Source organism: Brachyistius frenatus, unplaced genomic scaffold (assembly GCF_029030835.1).
Source record: "Brachyistius frenatus isolate BFR_SWC_R1_liver_20210118 unplaced genomic scaffold, ASM2903083v1 Contig_6, whole genome shotgun sequence".
Classification (NCBI taxonomy): Eukaryota; Metazoa; Chordata; class Actinopteri; family Embiotocidae; genus Brachyistius; species Brachyistius frenatus.
The window spans coordinates 1,604,085-1,618,719 of record NW_027210605.1 but is presented as its reverse complement, the minus strand read 5'-3'; the positions used below and the strand labels follow the sequence as shown (position 1 = coordinate 1,618,719).

Genomic DNA, 14,635 nt, shown 5'->3' with positions numbered 1-14,635 from the left:
AGGTGGCAAAGGAGGTCAAATTTTGATATTTCTTTCACTCATAAGAAAACAATATGACTAATACAAATAAGCTCTAATTGTTTTAATATGAATACAAAATTGTTAAAAAAAATGTGGATATATATATAGATACCCATGCATTTTAGTGAACAGACTAGTCTCAGCACATCAGTGCAAATGCAGCTCACAGTTATACAGCTTTTTTGATTAACTACAGAATATATTTTGATTATTTTTTGCACATATATTCCACATATATTCTTTGGACATGGCTAATCATTTCATTTCTTGAGCTTCATAATATGTACTCCAGATAAAGTTTGCAAATTGGACACGTATACATATGTGTGTCCTTTCCTGTTCAAACCTCAGTGCGAAATTGAAGTGTGGGGTCCGTCATCTTTCTCTTGTAGTCTTCATCAAACTCTTCACCCTGGGCCACAGTGAAGTGATTCTTCCAGTCACCAACCTTTCCTGCAGAACCACAGAGAATCTGTCAGGTCTTTGTGCAAGAAAGTCATTTTTTTTCTGGTCTCATATTATTGTCCACCATACCTTTTCTCATGAAGGGGGAAATTTTGAAATCCATCATTGGAATTGAAGAATAGTTGGCCATCTCATTATTTTTCATGTTATCAAACTGCACTCCTCCTATAATTACTTTCTTCTCCTCAGCTGAAGGAGACAAACCAAGGAAGCAGCAGAGTTTATCTATTTCCCGGCCCGTATCCTGGAAACACATTGTTACATATCATCATATCATAACCAGCTGGAGCTTTATATAAAAGTGGCCTGAAATGGAAGAGAACCAACTTCACAGGTAAATTACCTCAATCAGATCTTCGTAGAACATGTAATGGAGTTTTGAATAAGTCTGCTTCTTTGTCCACCAGTTGCTCACATGGTTGTACCAGGATCCAAACACCACTGAGGCGATGCATAATACAAGAAAGAGCAGTGTGGAACATTAAGCTGCATCTCTGTAACACTGAACTTACTTTATTAGTTAATTATCGTATTTTATACATACTCTTTCCCTCCATGAATCTACGGAAGAAGTTGCTCCAGTCTCCAGGCTCTGGCTGAATCATGTTCATGCGATTAAAGTGGAAATACGACACCATGTTGTCCTTTGCATTGCGGGCAACGTAGACTACCTATAGAGAATGAAAACACTTAACAGTTAGCCAGAAACAAAAATTTTGAATGTTCCTCTATGTTGTCATTCATTGATATCAAATGAAATATGAGTCCGAGATGCAGCCGAAGCCGGTTTGCTGCCCTAGGTTGCGCTCCATCATCTGGTGTCACAGCCTCTTATGATCATACACTCAGACAATGACAACAACACGGAGGCTTTACTGTACCCGACAGTTTTTCTCCCAGAAGGACTTTGGCAAAAGCTGGACTGGAAGATGAGTCTTGATGAGTCGAGGCGAGGTGGGGAGCTTGTCTACCAGGTCTTTTCCTGTGTGAAGAGGTGAAGAGTGAGTAAACACTGATCCTGTAACTACTTCAAGTGTTATTGGAATACGATGAGAAAATTGTGATACGATGGTGTGATTTCAGCCAGGTTTAAGCAATAGGAAGCCACCACAGGGTATACTGATGTGTAAATAAGCTTAAAGCTGTAGTGCAGGATTTTTGCATATAAATGAATGTCCATTACATTTAAACACCTGATAAACTGACACAATTCTCATTAAATCTACCACTGCTGGATAATTCTCTGTCTATCTCACAAAAACAGAGTTTTTACATTGTTTGTCTGAGGTGACGTTCAAATGCAAACTGAGCATGCACACTATAAACTTCTGCCGGCCGAGCCAATTAATTTACAGATTAGCTTTATGTTAACTTGAATGGGTATAAAATAATCCAATCATGCTAATCTTCTTCACTTTCCAAATGTTATTGGACCGAATGGATCAAATGGAAGAGTTGTAATGCTGTTTATTTAATTTACCCATAATTTATCCACTGTTTCCTGGCTGCAACAGTAATAATTGAGTGGCGGAACATATGACATCAGCATAAGTGTGTTGACAGGGTTTTTGAAACTACTTTCACTGGCAGAAGGGGCAAAAATTTCTGCACTGCAGATTTTTATGGTGATAATGTTTGATAGCCAACCTGTAGCTGCATGTGGGATGTTGATCTCCAAGAAAGGCACTCTCTTATAGATGGGGATCGATGTCTGACGCTCTGGAGATGTCTGACCAAAATACAGCAGGTCAAGGATGTAGGAGACCCACGTGGTCCCTAAAAGAGAAAGAGGACAATAAGAAGATTCCAACTCCTCACCTCTATATATATATACTATATATACGTATATTATATATATAGATATATATAGATATATACTGTATATATATATATATATATATATATATATATATATATATATGTTGACTGTGTTTATTGGTTTGTTGTATATAATATATATAGATATTTAATGTACTGTATATATACTGTATGTACTGTGCATTTTATATTTTATATTTATATTTTTTATTTTATTGCTTTTCTATTATATTATTCTATTCTATTATTATTTTATTCTATTGTTTCTATTATTGCTCCTGTATGTATGCTGTTGTGGTGAAAAAATTTCCCCTCGGGGATTAATAAAGTATATACCTACCTACCTACCTACCTACCTACCTACCTACCTACCTACCTATATGTACATGTTTATGAGCTATAAAGCGTTTACACACATTTGTGGACTAACCTGCTTTAGGGTATGTTGCAACAAGTATATCATCCGGTCTGGCCTGAAAGTTTTGAATGTCCTCCCAGTTGTTTGTGAAAAAATGGGTCATTGAGACTCCATGGAAATCAAACAGTTGTGGTCGAAAAGGTGAATCCATCTTTTAAAAAAAAGAAAAGAAAAGAACAGAATTAAAATAATCAAAACAAAATATCTCCAATTGTAGAGATTTAATTGGAAAAACAGAACAGGGAAAAACTGTGTTATCAGATGTAGATAGTGAAGACAGATTGTCTTTGAGGGTTGTTTTTATTCATCTTAAAAAAAAAGGGGGGGGAGAGAAAACAATTAATCAATACTCCAAAAGTAGTTATGTTGTTAAAAAGAAGGAAGTGCTGACTGAAGAAAGGAGGGTCTGAAATATTTAAACGTTTGCACAAGCAATTCAAACTTTATAGCTCTCGCATGCATTTAAAACATTAAAATAAGCATTGTATGCTTAACAAGAAACAAACTTAAAGTAAAACATACTGTATCAATTTAAGGTTGATTTATTCACATTACCTTGTCAGTGTTTCTGTTTGCTCCTGGTTTCTGTCTGGTTTCTCCTGTTGAAATTCTTTACCCAACAACCGAACTTCCCCCTTCTCTTCTCCTTACATAACACTCCACTGGTATAGCATGTTCTCCTCTCACGATGTTATCTGAAAGTCCCGCCCCTCTGGGGCCCCCCAGATTTCCGGACAGCTTAAACATGTGGTATGCATTGTTGCAGTCACTTTTGAATTGCCTGAAGAGTGAGCTGCTCCAACTCCTACCACATGCTATTCTTTATCCTTCAAAGTCTCTTTGAGGTTATTCTATATGGGAAGAAAAGCATTTTAGATCTCAGGCTCCGTTCTGGAGGATTAATGAACAATATGCTCACACTTCCCACTTCTATTATATATATATGTATATATATATATATATATATATATATATATATAATGTCTCAGGATGTTATCTGAAAGTCCCGCCCCTCTCGGGCCCCCCAGATTTCCAGACAGCTTAAACATGTGGTATGCAGATTAAAACAATGCAGTCACTTTTGAATTGCCTGAAGAGTGAGCTGCTCCAACTCCTACCACATGCTATTCTTTATCCTTCAAAGTCTCTTTGAGGTTATTCTATATGGGAAGAAAAGCATTTTAGATCTCAGGCTCCGTTCTGGAGGATTAATGAACAATATGCTCACACTTCCCACTTCTATTATATATATATATATATATATATATATATATATATATATATATATATATATATAATGTCTCAGGATGTTATCTGAAAGTCCCGCCCCTCTCGGGCCCCCCAGATATATATATACAGTATACTGTATATAATGTCTCAGGATGTTATCTGAAAGTCCCGCCCCTCTCGGGCCCCCCAGATTTCCGGACAGCTTTAAACATGTGGTATGCAGATTAAAACAATGCAGTCACTTTTGAATTGCCTGAAGAGTGAGCTGCTCCAACTCCTACCACATGCTATTCTTTATCCTTCAAAGTCTCTTTGAGGTTATTCTATATGGGAAGAAAAGCATTTTAGATCTCAGGCTCCGTTCTGGAGGATTAATGAACAATATGCTCACACTTCCCACTTCTATTATATATAATGTCTCATTAAGTCCCGCGTTGAGTATCTGCGCTCTCATAAGTCTTCTGAACCCTTTGGCAGGTGAAATCATTCTCTATCACTGATTTAAGGCCCCTTTGAACTGCTACTTGCCCAAAGCAAAGTATAAATCATTTCTGTTTGACCTTATATCTCTCAATACGAGTGAGGATAAAACTTCACATGCTGGACCACCTTGCTGAATTGGCATAGCGGTCCAGCCACTGCCCCTGCTTAACTATCTCCATGAGTCTTACAAGCAGCAAATTACTCTGTAAACAGCTTTACACCATTTCTGACTTAATCCTTCACAGAAGCAAAAAAGATTTACAGAAGCTGCTTAATCAGGCCTTTTATCTTTATAAACTGAGGCTCTAATGCTACTTAATCTGTTTTACGAAAAGAAAAACAAAATAGCTTCAGTCTGAGTGTATACTTGGAAACATAGATGCCTCTTCAGGAGCTGAACTTTGGAAGTTGCACAACAATTTCCACTGATAGTGCAAAGCTCACATTCCTCTCCACACAATGATTAGCAATGTGAAAATATACAAATTATCAACTATGTATGTTTTGTTCTATTTTGTTTCTTTCCATTTGATTTATTCTGACATTGTAACAAAAAATCTTGACTATAGAGTTAGCCAGATTAAACCAGGCAATAAATCAGCTGGGCCAATAAATACATAAGCCTATATTGGCTGACTGTATATACTGTGTGTTGGTGTTAGTGTTTCTGCAGTCAACTAGAAAGTACCTTGAAAATGCAGAATAAATATTGAAAAGGATATTCCAGTAAAAACAGTGAAAATTTGTATCAGAAAATCCAGTAGATGTGATTGAAAGGTCTGAAAATGCTAAAAAGTGGAACTTGAGTTAAGATTGTCAGGAGTTATTGCCTCGCATGAAATGCAAATAAAAACATGTTACAATATGAACTAAAAACGTTTAAGGATTTAATAAAAAATAATTTAAAACAAAAATTAAAAAAAAGAGTAAATATAAGGGCACAAAGCCACTTGAGGCAAATCGCAAAAAAAAAATTAAAAAAAAATAAATAAATAAAAAAAAATAATTCTGGATTCCGGAAGTGATGGAGCCAGGAGTGACGTCACCGGAACTGGCAAACGTATACAACAAAGATGGCGGATCCCGGCGAGGCATCGGTGAAGATATCGCACGTGGGGAAAAAGAAGGTAAATACGAAAAAAAAATCGTCAGTAAGAGGACGTTACTGCCGTCATGTTAGGCATTTTATGTCTGTAGCCAACACAAGCCATCATGGACATTTTTAAACGGACAGATTAAAAGTAACCGGGGTTCATTATCTGTTAGCACCAGACAGTTCACGTGGTTATTTTCTGTTCGGAATCCTGGTGAAGAAATGCATCGAAACGTCTTTCGCGTTTCTTAAAGTCACTTCTGCTAACTTGCAACTGTTGGCCCTCTCTGGCAGCCAGCAGCTCGTTACTGGCAGGAGCCACAGGAAAATGACAAATCTGAACAAAAGACTGAGCGTCCTCTGCAGCCGCAGCCGCAGCAGGAGCAGAAGAAACAGAAGAAACAGAAAAGAAAGCTAGAAATGGATCGAAGAGATGGAAAGAAGTTCATATCAGGGGTGAGAGAATGAGAATGACTGTTGTAAGGATTCATTGTGTGTCTCCTTTCTGAAGCAAAAGATAATTTTATGCCACACTATAACGGTCAAGGCAATAATCACTTTCATGGAGGTTATATTATTTTTGTTAAAACAATTTTAGGAGTTGTCAATATTAGATTAATTTTCAGTTAACTTCTGGTGGTTTTATAGAGATTTGTATAATGCGGTATTTAGGAACCTCACTGATATGAACAGGGGTGACAAAATATTAGCAGCACCTTTCAGTGTAACATAATAAGTATTTTTATGTTGCCATACAGCATAATCTGCATCAGAGGAGTGTTTATAGTTTTAACTGTGTAGTTTTATCAAATCCATATGTTGGATCAAGAGCTCCGTAATGTTCAAATGCATTGAAGCTGCTTATCCACCTACAAGAAGACACTATTTAATGGCTATTTTAAAATTCCAGTATTTTATATTGTCAATGGATCTTCATGAACATATATTTTATTTATTGTTCAACAAAGTAAATCCAGTGTGTTTTGTTTTTTGCATTGTGCTAATTAATTTTCACACTCCCTCAGAAACCGGACCCTTTCCCTGGGCCTGCTCCTATTCCCGAAGACAGGGTTCAGAAATTCAAGAGGAAAGAGAAAATGAAAAAGGTAAACGGCACTCTAAGGTCTCTTATTTACCATTTCTTGTAAGTGTAATTAGCTGTCATCTCTGCAAACATCTAATTTCTTGATACTTGTTTCAGCCTCATCGCGAACACTACAAGCTGAGGGACATGATTGCTCGTTCAGAAGAAGCTTCAGAAATGGCCCAAAAACAAGCTGCTCGGTTTGACCTCCTACTACCAGAGGACGCAGGGTAATTTCTGCTAACAAATGCTGGCTTCTTTGCGTTCGAGTGTATCCTGTGACCGAGATTAGGTGATATAAAATGTCCCTTTTAGCCATGTTTCCTTCTAATCACAGGTTTCTAGAAGGAGATGAGGATGAGGACACATGTACAATCTCACAGGAGGATATTGCAGATGCTGTGGACATAACATCTGGAGCAAAGGTACTGGGGCCTTAATTATATTAACATTTCCATTTTGACATTTTTTTACAATAAAATTTTATCTGAATTAATGATTTAAAGAAAAACCCATGACAGAGGAGCAAATCTGTCTTAAGAAGTTATTAGTTTATTACTACACAAATTCTAGGTTAGACATATTGTATGTATATTGGTAAATTGAAGCGCGCACACACATCAGAGTAAAGAAACAACAGACAAAAACAGTATATACACGGGCTTACACAAGGAGAAAACATCACAACCTTGGCATGGTTTCCAGCTTCTTGCATGTTGAATATGTTTTTTTATTAGCACTAGTTTGATTTCATTCAAATTATAATAGTAATAATGATAATCGAAAACAAGGAGAACAAAATGCATTTTAGTGTTGAATTTTACATTTACACATGAATGTTCATTTTAAGCAATAATTTATGTGCTTTGTCTTCTGTATCTGAGTCAAACTGTTACATGGACAGTGCTCAAGATATGAGATGGTTAATGTTGTACATTTATGAGTCAGTCATAAACATACCATTGCAAAACACGGAAAGATTATATTTAATTTGAAGGTTTTTATATATATATATTTATCCCCAGGTTGGAGATTCTGGCCGTTTTGGATTTTATTAATTTATTATTTTTCTCTCTTTTTCTTCCTTCTCAGTATTTCAACCTTAAACTGTCTCAGTTTGGACCTTATCGAGTGGACTACAGCAAGACTGGCCGGTTAGTATCACAGCCTGTGTGGCTGCACACTTTTAATCTTTACAAGATAAAAGGAATTCCAAGTACTTCATCTTTTCAGGGCCGGCTTTTTGATGTTCGATTGCAGGTGTTTTCTCTTATGCTGCCTGGTCAGCAGAGCAGGGTTGTTTGTACTGTTTTAATGTTGCGTTCCAGACAACCTGGAATTCATAAAAAAAAATTGATAGAAGTTGAAATCCTAAATTGGAAACTCTCAGCCCTAAATAAAGTCACTCACTATAGTGACACTGACATTAATAAACATTGGGCGACTCGTCTTTTTAAATGACAAACAATTACATCGACTTTTTGAAACGGGAGAATAACTTGTTAGGCTATTGTAACTAAATTATAGTAAAATACAAGGGCACCTTCTAAAATCTCTCATTTATTGTTCTGCGTTTTTTAATATATATATATATAATTAAGCTCTGCTGATTCATAAGATGTCGAGTTTCTTGCGGTCAGCCATGTTTATTGTTTACATCTGGCGTTGGAAGTTGAAATGGACATAGTCCCAAAGTCACACTCCTTTCATCCATTGTTGATATAAAGATATCGATGAGTAAAACTTTACATGTCTGAGTTGTGCGTACCTTGTGTGTTCTTCACTTCAGTCACCTGCTGCTTGGTGGGAGGAGAGGCCATGTTGCTTGTATAGACTGGCAGTCCAAACAGCTGATGTGTGAGATAAATGTGATGGAGTCTGTCAATGATGTGAAGTAAGTCATCCACATTTACACTGTGTGACACCACACAAAGCAGAAAACCTACCAGCAGCTGAAATCATTATCATTCATATTCAACATCTTCTCCAGACTATAACACATTTGTTTCTTTGTACAGGTGGCTCCACAGTGAGGCGATGTACGCAGTGGCTCAGAAGAAGTGGCTTTATATCTATGACTCCAACGGAATAGAGCTTCACTGCATACGGAAATTCAACGACGTCCTTCGAATGCAGTTCCTCCCCTATCACTTTCTGCTAGCAACAGCGGTGAGCTCATTAACAGCAGTCTTATAGCGTATCATGTCCCGAGTACTTGTATTAAATCAATAACGAATGTTGTCTTCTGTTGAATCTTGAATCCATCACAAATCCTGATGTTATGTATCAGGAGCTCAATTGAAACCAGTTATTTTTCTTTCTTTGGTAAAGCCTTTCATTTATTTTCTAGGTATAAGTCTCATTATTCAAGAGAGACCTTACTAAGAAGCAGCAGCACTGAAATATTGTTACCATAATGACAATAAACACCAGCAAACTTATCACACACTGCAAAAGAGTGTAAACAGTATCAAGTTAAGTTACATAAACACGACTTTTCAGAGCTATCTTGACGCCAGTCTCACACTGTATGCTCCTCACAGAAAAAAAGGACATGGTTTTATCCTCTTTATTCGTTTCCATTTTTGCTCATTACCACTTTTAAATGTAAGCCACATTAGCTATTAGCAGTTCCTTTTTGCAAGTTCCCTTTAAATGTACAGAAAAAAAAATTACTGGATTACTTTAATATTGAGGAAAACTTCAACATAATTAAGAGTTAGAGTTAGTTTCTTTTTCTGTAATTATAAAGTGGATCTATGGAAGTTTATTGAGATAATGATGATATCAGGGAGTGTAAGTTACACTGAATCTATGTAAATGAGGACCCTTTTTGACACCATATCTTTGCCTCGCATCTCTCCAGCTGCGTCTCACAAAGTAAATAAATCCACTGGTGCAATTTTCCAGATGCGTTAAAACTGATTTCACCCACAATAATCAGGTCTGTTTAACATTCCTGTTCTCACTCTTGTCTTCAGAGTGCTACAAGCTTCCTGCAGTACTTGGATGTGTCTGTGGGAAAGGAGGTGGCAGCTATCTGCACCAAGACGGGCAGACTTGACGTGATGTGCCAGAACCCTCATAACGCCATCATCCACCTCGGCCACCCCAACGGCACGGTCACCCTCTGGTCACCGAACCAGAAAGAAGCCCTCGTGAAGATGCTCTGCCACCAGGGCAGTGTGCGCTCAGTCGCTGTGGACAAGACGGGCACGTGAGTTGCTTCAAAACTCTGCACTGATTTTATAAAACAACGTGGATCTTGTGTTTCCTTTAGAGGCAGGAAGCTGTGTTCATGTAGATACTGTTTCACAGTTCCCCAAATAAAAACAGTAATGTTAATATTTTACTTTTTTCTTTTATAGTTTAAGAAGCATCTGTAACCATTAACATGGTAACATTATTTTTTCCCACTGCCTCAAGACAAGATATTTTTAAGGATTCTGTCGTATAAACTTTATTATTTTTGTGACCAAATCGCCAAAATTGTAGTGTACTCTGTGGATACACACAGCAGTGGATTACGAGTTCTCATTAATGCAGATGCCTATTAATACAATCCATAGCAGCAGTCTGTAAATTTGGCTTTGGCATTAAGTGATTAAAAACACAAGCTGTTTGTGACGCTTTTTTTCACCAAAGCATCTTCTGGGTGTAGTACCTTTTAATTTGACCTCGTATGCAATTTTGGACACAATTTAGACCCACAGTTCTGGAGCTTGAAGTACGGCATACATTTCTAGTAAACGCTGCATTACATTGAGGCTCGAGTGAGTAAAGATATCTCATTTTGTTCAATGCCTTGTGCGTTGACTCCTCCCGTTTCTGTACATGTTTATATATATATAAACCACTCTGGTCACTCTGGGCACGTGTGGAGAAGCATGATGATGCTAGGTGTGAACTGATCTACTTAGAGCTGTCCACTTGTGATCGGATCACACAGGATGCATGTTAATGCCACGTGTGTGCAGCCTCTTATGTTTTCTGTGGTGACGAGTGACCTACAGTTTCCTTAACATCCACCAGAGGGCAGTCTGTTGTTACTATCTCCTGTTTTTGACAGCTACATGGTGACCTCTGGTATGGATAAAAAGCTGAAGGTCTATGACATCAGAGCCTTGAAACCTCTCAAGTCCTACTTCCTCCCTGCTGGAGCTTCCTGTCTGTCGCTGAGCCAGAGGGGACTGCTGTCTGCAGCTACAGGGGATATTGTTCAGGTCATTATCACACCCACATTGCACACTTCTGAATAACAGTCTGGCACACAGGAAGAAATGCTTCTTGTATTTAGAGAAGTGGTTTCCTCTGAGTGAAAATAACGGGATATGTAGCCTGAACAGTGAAACCACCATGGAAGAAAAAGTGCAGACCTGGGACACAAGAAAAGGAAAAATTAAAGTCATAGTATCAAGGACTTTTGCTGGAAGTTAAAACCTTTACTGATCTGATTTCCTGATGCTGTTTGGGGAAGTTTTCTGTAAATATTTATTAAATTGGACATTACAGTGAAAATGGTTCTTTGGCAGATGTTAGAGTTCAGTTAATCACATATAAGTTCATGAGCGGCTGTTAATTCCAGATAAATTTCCTCAGAAGAAACTGCACTATAAAATCCAAATATGAAATCACTCATCTTAATTTACAACTGAAAACTTGTGTTGTGTTTGTATGCCTGTGTCTTCTGCAGTTAATTATCAGCCCCTCTTTAAGGAAATAACGGGATAGCAGTATGGCCTGTCCAATATATCCGCACAGTGAGTTTGGGTGTCGTAACACCAGGCGAGCTCGACATCAACAGTAGTAGTAAAACAGTTTTTTTTTAGCACATTATTAATATTTATGTCTAATTAAATCAGTCATACACACAGTGCTGCCCAACTTCTCTCTTTAGACTTGTTGCTATGTTCTTTATATGTGCAAAATACAGCATAATGAGTTATTAACTGGTGTTGCTAACAATGGCTCACCTGTCTTTTATAACTTGTTTTACTTAAACACGACCATATGGCGTGATGTCAGGGTGGGAGTTTGTATTTAGTTTTGCATTTCTTCACAACATTGTTTGCATTACTTTTCACATGTAAAACCAAGGGAAAACCTGCATATATTACAGAAATAAGAGATAATGTGCTATTGTACCATTTTTTTGCTCATTACTGTGCTGGGCTGTGGTGATTGAAGCCATAACTATTTGGATATGGTTCGTGCTTCTGCTGCATTTGTGGTTTAAACTACGGTGCTACAGATATCTCTGCTGTCGCTGTATTGTGGCTACGCTTGGCTCTTCCCAAGAACCTGCAGTGTTTCTATCAGATATAACTGCTGTGCTACCAAAACATCACAAGAGATCAGGAATACATCAACCTTCATTAAAATGCTCAGCCAGCCCAGCAATCTCAAGCCACTCTACACCCCTACATGAAGTTAGTGTTACACATATTATAAGCCACAGCCATGATTGCAGACTGACTTGGCCTCAGCAGTCTCTGCTAGTCATTAATGGAACTGCAATGTGACAGATACGCCTGAGCCAGACACAACTGAGACCATAGCAGCAGACTACCACATAATACAGGATGCTGTATCACAGAGGTCTTCAACAGGGGGTCCGCAGAGGTACTGCAGGGGGTCCGTGAAATTTTTGGTTGATTAGACGAGTTTTCATTTTGGTTGGGGTTTTTAAAAAAAAAAAAAAAAAAATTCCACAAATTTAAATGTTTTTAAATACACATTAGCATGAATCCAACATATTGTAGCGAATGGATAAATGGAGGCAGAAGATGTTATCTTTCAAACAGAAATGTACACATTTAGCAACACACAGGAGCTCTCAAGCTGGGCACCGGTTCACTCACAGCGCGAGACTAGCCTGGACCTTTCCCTCCAAGCCTCCTGCACTCCTCCAGTTTATATAAAACACAATGTTATACAATATATATAGTAGGGGGTCCCTGCTCCATCTCTCTTTTCAGTTTGGGGGTCCTTGGCCTGAAAAACATTGAAGACCCCTGCTGTATCATATTATAGCTCAGTCTTTAGCCATGAATCCATAATTCCTAAGCCATTATGGGGGGGGAAATGTATTAGTTCAGAAGAGAATTCCCACCATGACCCTCTGGGGGCTCTGTATAGCTTTAGGTGTCAATTAATGCAGTTTTTACAAAAAAACGGCAGCATCTGTTTGCATACCGGTGACCTTTTACCCATATGTCAATCTGTGTTTGTCTCCCTACAGGTGTACAGGGATGTGTGGAGCACTCCAGTGACTAAACCCTACATGGCTCACAGAGTTCGGGGATCAGTGTGGGGGCTACACTTCTGTCCATTTGAGGATGTCCTCGGAGTCGGGCACGGAGAGGGTTTCTCCAGCATGCTCGTGCCAGGTCAGACTCAATTTTATGTCACACTTGCATGTTTAAAAGTAGCCTGAACAACAAGGGCACATTGAAATGGTCAAGACCAAAATAAGCAGCTTCCTGTGGTGATGTGTTTCCTGATCGTTAAAACAAATTACAAGAGCAAATTACAGGCATACATTTTTCTGTGCATTAAGACTGTTCCCGCCCTACCTGTCCACCTTTGTCATCTCTCATTTACATTTATAGGTGCGGGTGAGCCAAACTTTGATGGTCTGGATGCAAATCCATTCCGCAGTGCGAAGCAGAGGCAGGAATGGGAGGTTAAAGCCCTGCTGGAGAAGATCCAGCCGGAGCTCATCACCCTTGACCCCACTGAGCTGGGCCAAGTTGACCACAGCACCTTTGAGCAGAGGCATCAAGACAGGGTCCAAGCTCTGGTCAGTGTCTGAAAGCATCTTTATATTAATGTTACAATCTCAAAGTTTTGTTCTTTTGGCAGCACCTAAGCAGTAATTGCAGCTGTGTTTCACTTGACTATACTTCCCAGATATCCAAACAGTGTCACCTGTGAGCCCTCAGTCAGTTGCCAGTTAAAGAGCGAGCCTGTTCCTTTAGCTCCGCCTACCCATTTTGCGCTGCTTGTAAATTTTTGCGGGAATATTGCCAAAGCCATTCAGCTTGTTTAATTTGTAATACTGTAAATGCAAAGGCTTTTACCATTGTGCTATCTCATCTGGCCTTAGACAGTGACTTGACAAGTATCTATTTAAATGAAAATCTTCAAAACTATTATTTGCATTTTTTGAAACACAATTGGCCATTTACTTATTATTGACACTTTTCCAAAATCCTGTTTTATCTCTTTCAGGGCTTTGACCCACTTGCTAAAGAAAAGTTTGTTCCCAAGTTTAAGAAAAAAGGTCGTAGTTCTGCTGGCGCTGTTGAAAGGCGCAAGAAACAAGTGGCCCATGAGGACCAGAGGGTAAGTAGCCCAGAATATAAGAAGGAGTTTGACTGAATAACGGTAATTTTTATGTTGTATCTGCAGTCTGTGGCTGATCTCACTTAACTTGTTTACCCTACAGGATGAAATCAGAAAAACCGTGGAGGACAAAGTGAAAATGGAAAAAGAAAGAAAGAAGAGGGAGGATAAGCAGGCTGCACTATCGAGCCAGAAATCTGCTCTGGACAGATTCAAAAAATAGAAAAGCAGGAGCCTTTGTGCAGCTCCAAACCCAATGACATTCTGTGGGAGTGACCTTTGAACTTCACATAAAGGACACACTCTCTGGACACATTACTCCCATGTGGGAACAAAACACCAACTGCAGAAAGTCTGGATGCTCTCGGCATGTAAGGTCTCATTCTGATAGGCAACAGCTCAACAAATCAATGTTAAGTGCTGGAGCAGTCCACTGCTATTTAATGCCTGTAGCCCGAAGCACTTCCTGTCTGCATAAGAAGATCATGTGATGTGCCAAAGCTGGCGTGGGTAGCATCCAGAATTTGTGTCAAGTTGCATTTATTGTCTCTTTATTTTTTGATTTTCGACCTTGTCAAATGGAGTTCATTGGTGCCTGAACTGACTGAGCATATGTTTTTATATAAATGAGGTCTAAAAATAAACAATATAATGACTTAATTCTGAATTAACACTG

At 38.5% G+C, this 14,635-nt stretch overlaps 2 protein-coding genes across 2 annotated transcripts; one reads left to right on the top strand and one right to left on the bottom strand.

Annotated features, from left to right (window-relative positions):
• Positions 1 to 67: 67 nt before the first annotated feature.
• Positions 68 to 3,367, bottom strand: LOC138636169 (cytosolic sulfotransferase 3-like). Its single transcript, XM_069724046.1, has 8 exons — positions 3,278 to 3,367; positions 2,735 to 2,873; positions 2,134 to 2,262; positions 1,368 to 1,468; positions 1,031 to 1,157; positions 830 to 927; positions 556 to 730; positions 68 to 474 (listed from the first exon to the last, which is right to left on the bottom strand). Exons 2-8 carry the CDS (start codon positions 2,871 to 2,873, stop codon positions 362 to 364), a joined length of 882 nt encoding a protein of 293 aa, XP_069580147.1. The 5' UTR covers positions 3,278 to 3,367; the 3' UTR covers positions 68 to 361.
• Positions 3,368 to 5,494: 2,127 nt separating this feature from the next.
• wdr46 (WD repeat domain 46) lies at positions 5,495 to 14,619 on the top strand. The gene is made up of 14 exons (XM_069724022.1): positions 5,495 to 5,562; positions 5,823 to 5,984; positions 6,554 to 6,634; positions 6,730 to 6,842; positions 6,950 to 7,037; positions 7,705 to 7,766; positions 8,402 to 8,506; positions 8,631 to 8,781; positions 9,594 to 9,829; positions 10,682 to 10,835; positions 12,854 to 13,001; positions 13,224 to 13,414; positions 13,846 to 13,959; positions 14,063 to 14,619. The coding sequence occupies exons 1-14, from the start codon at positions 5,509 to 5,511 to the stop codon at positions 14,180 to 14,182; spliced, it is 1,779 nt and encodes a 592-aa protein (XP_069580123.1). The 5' UTR covers positions 5,495 to 5,508; the 3' UTR covers positions 14,183 to 14,619.
• Positions 14,620 to 14,635: the final 16 nt, after the last annotated feature.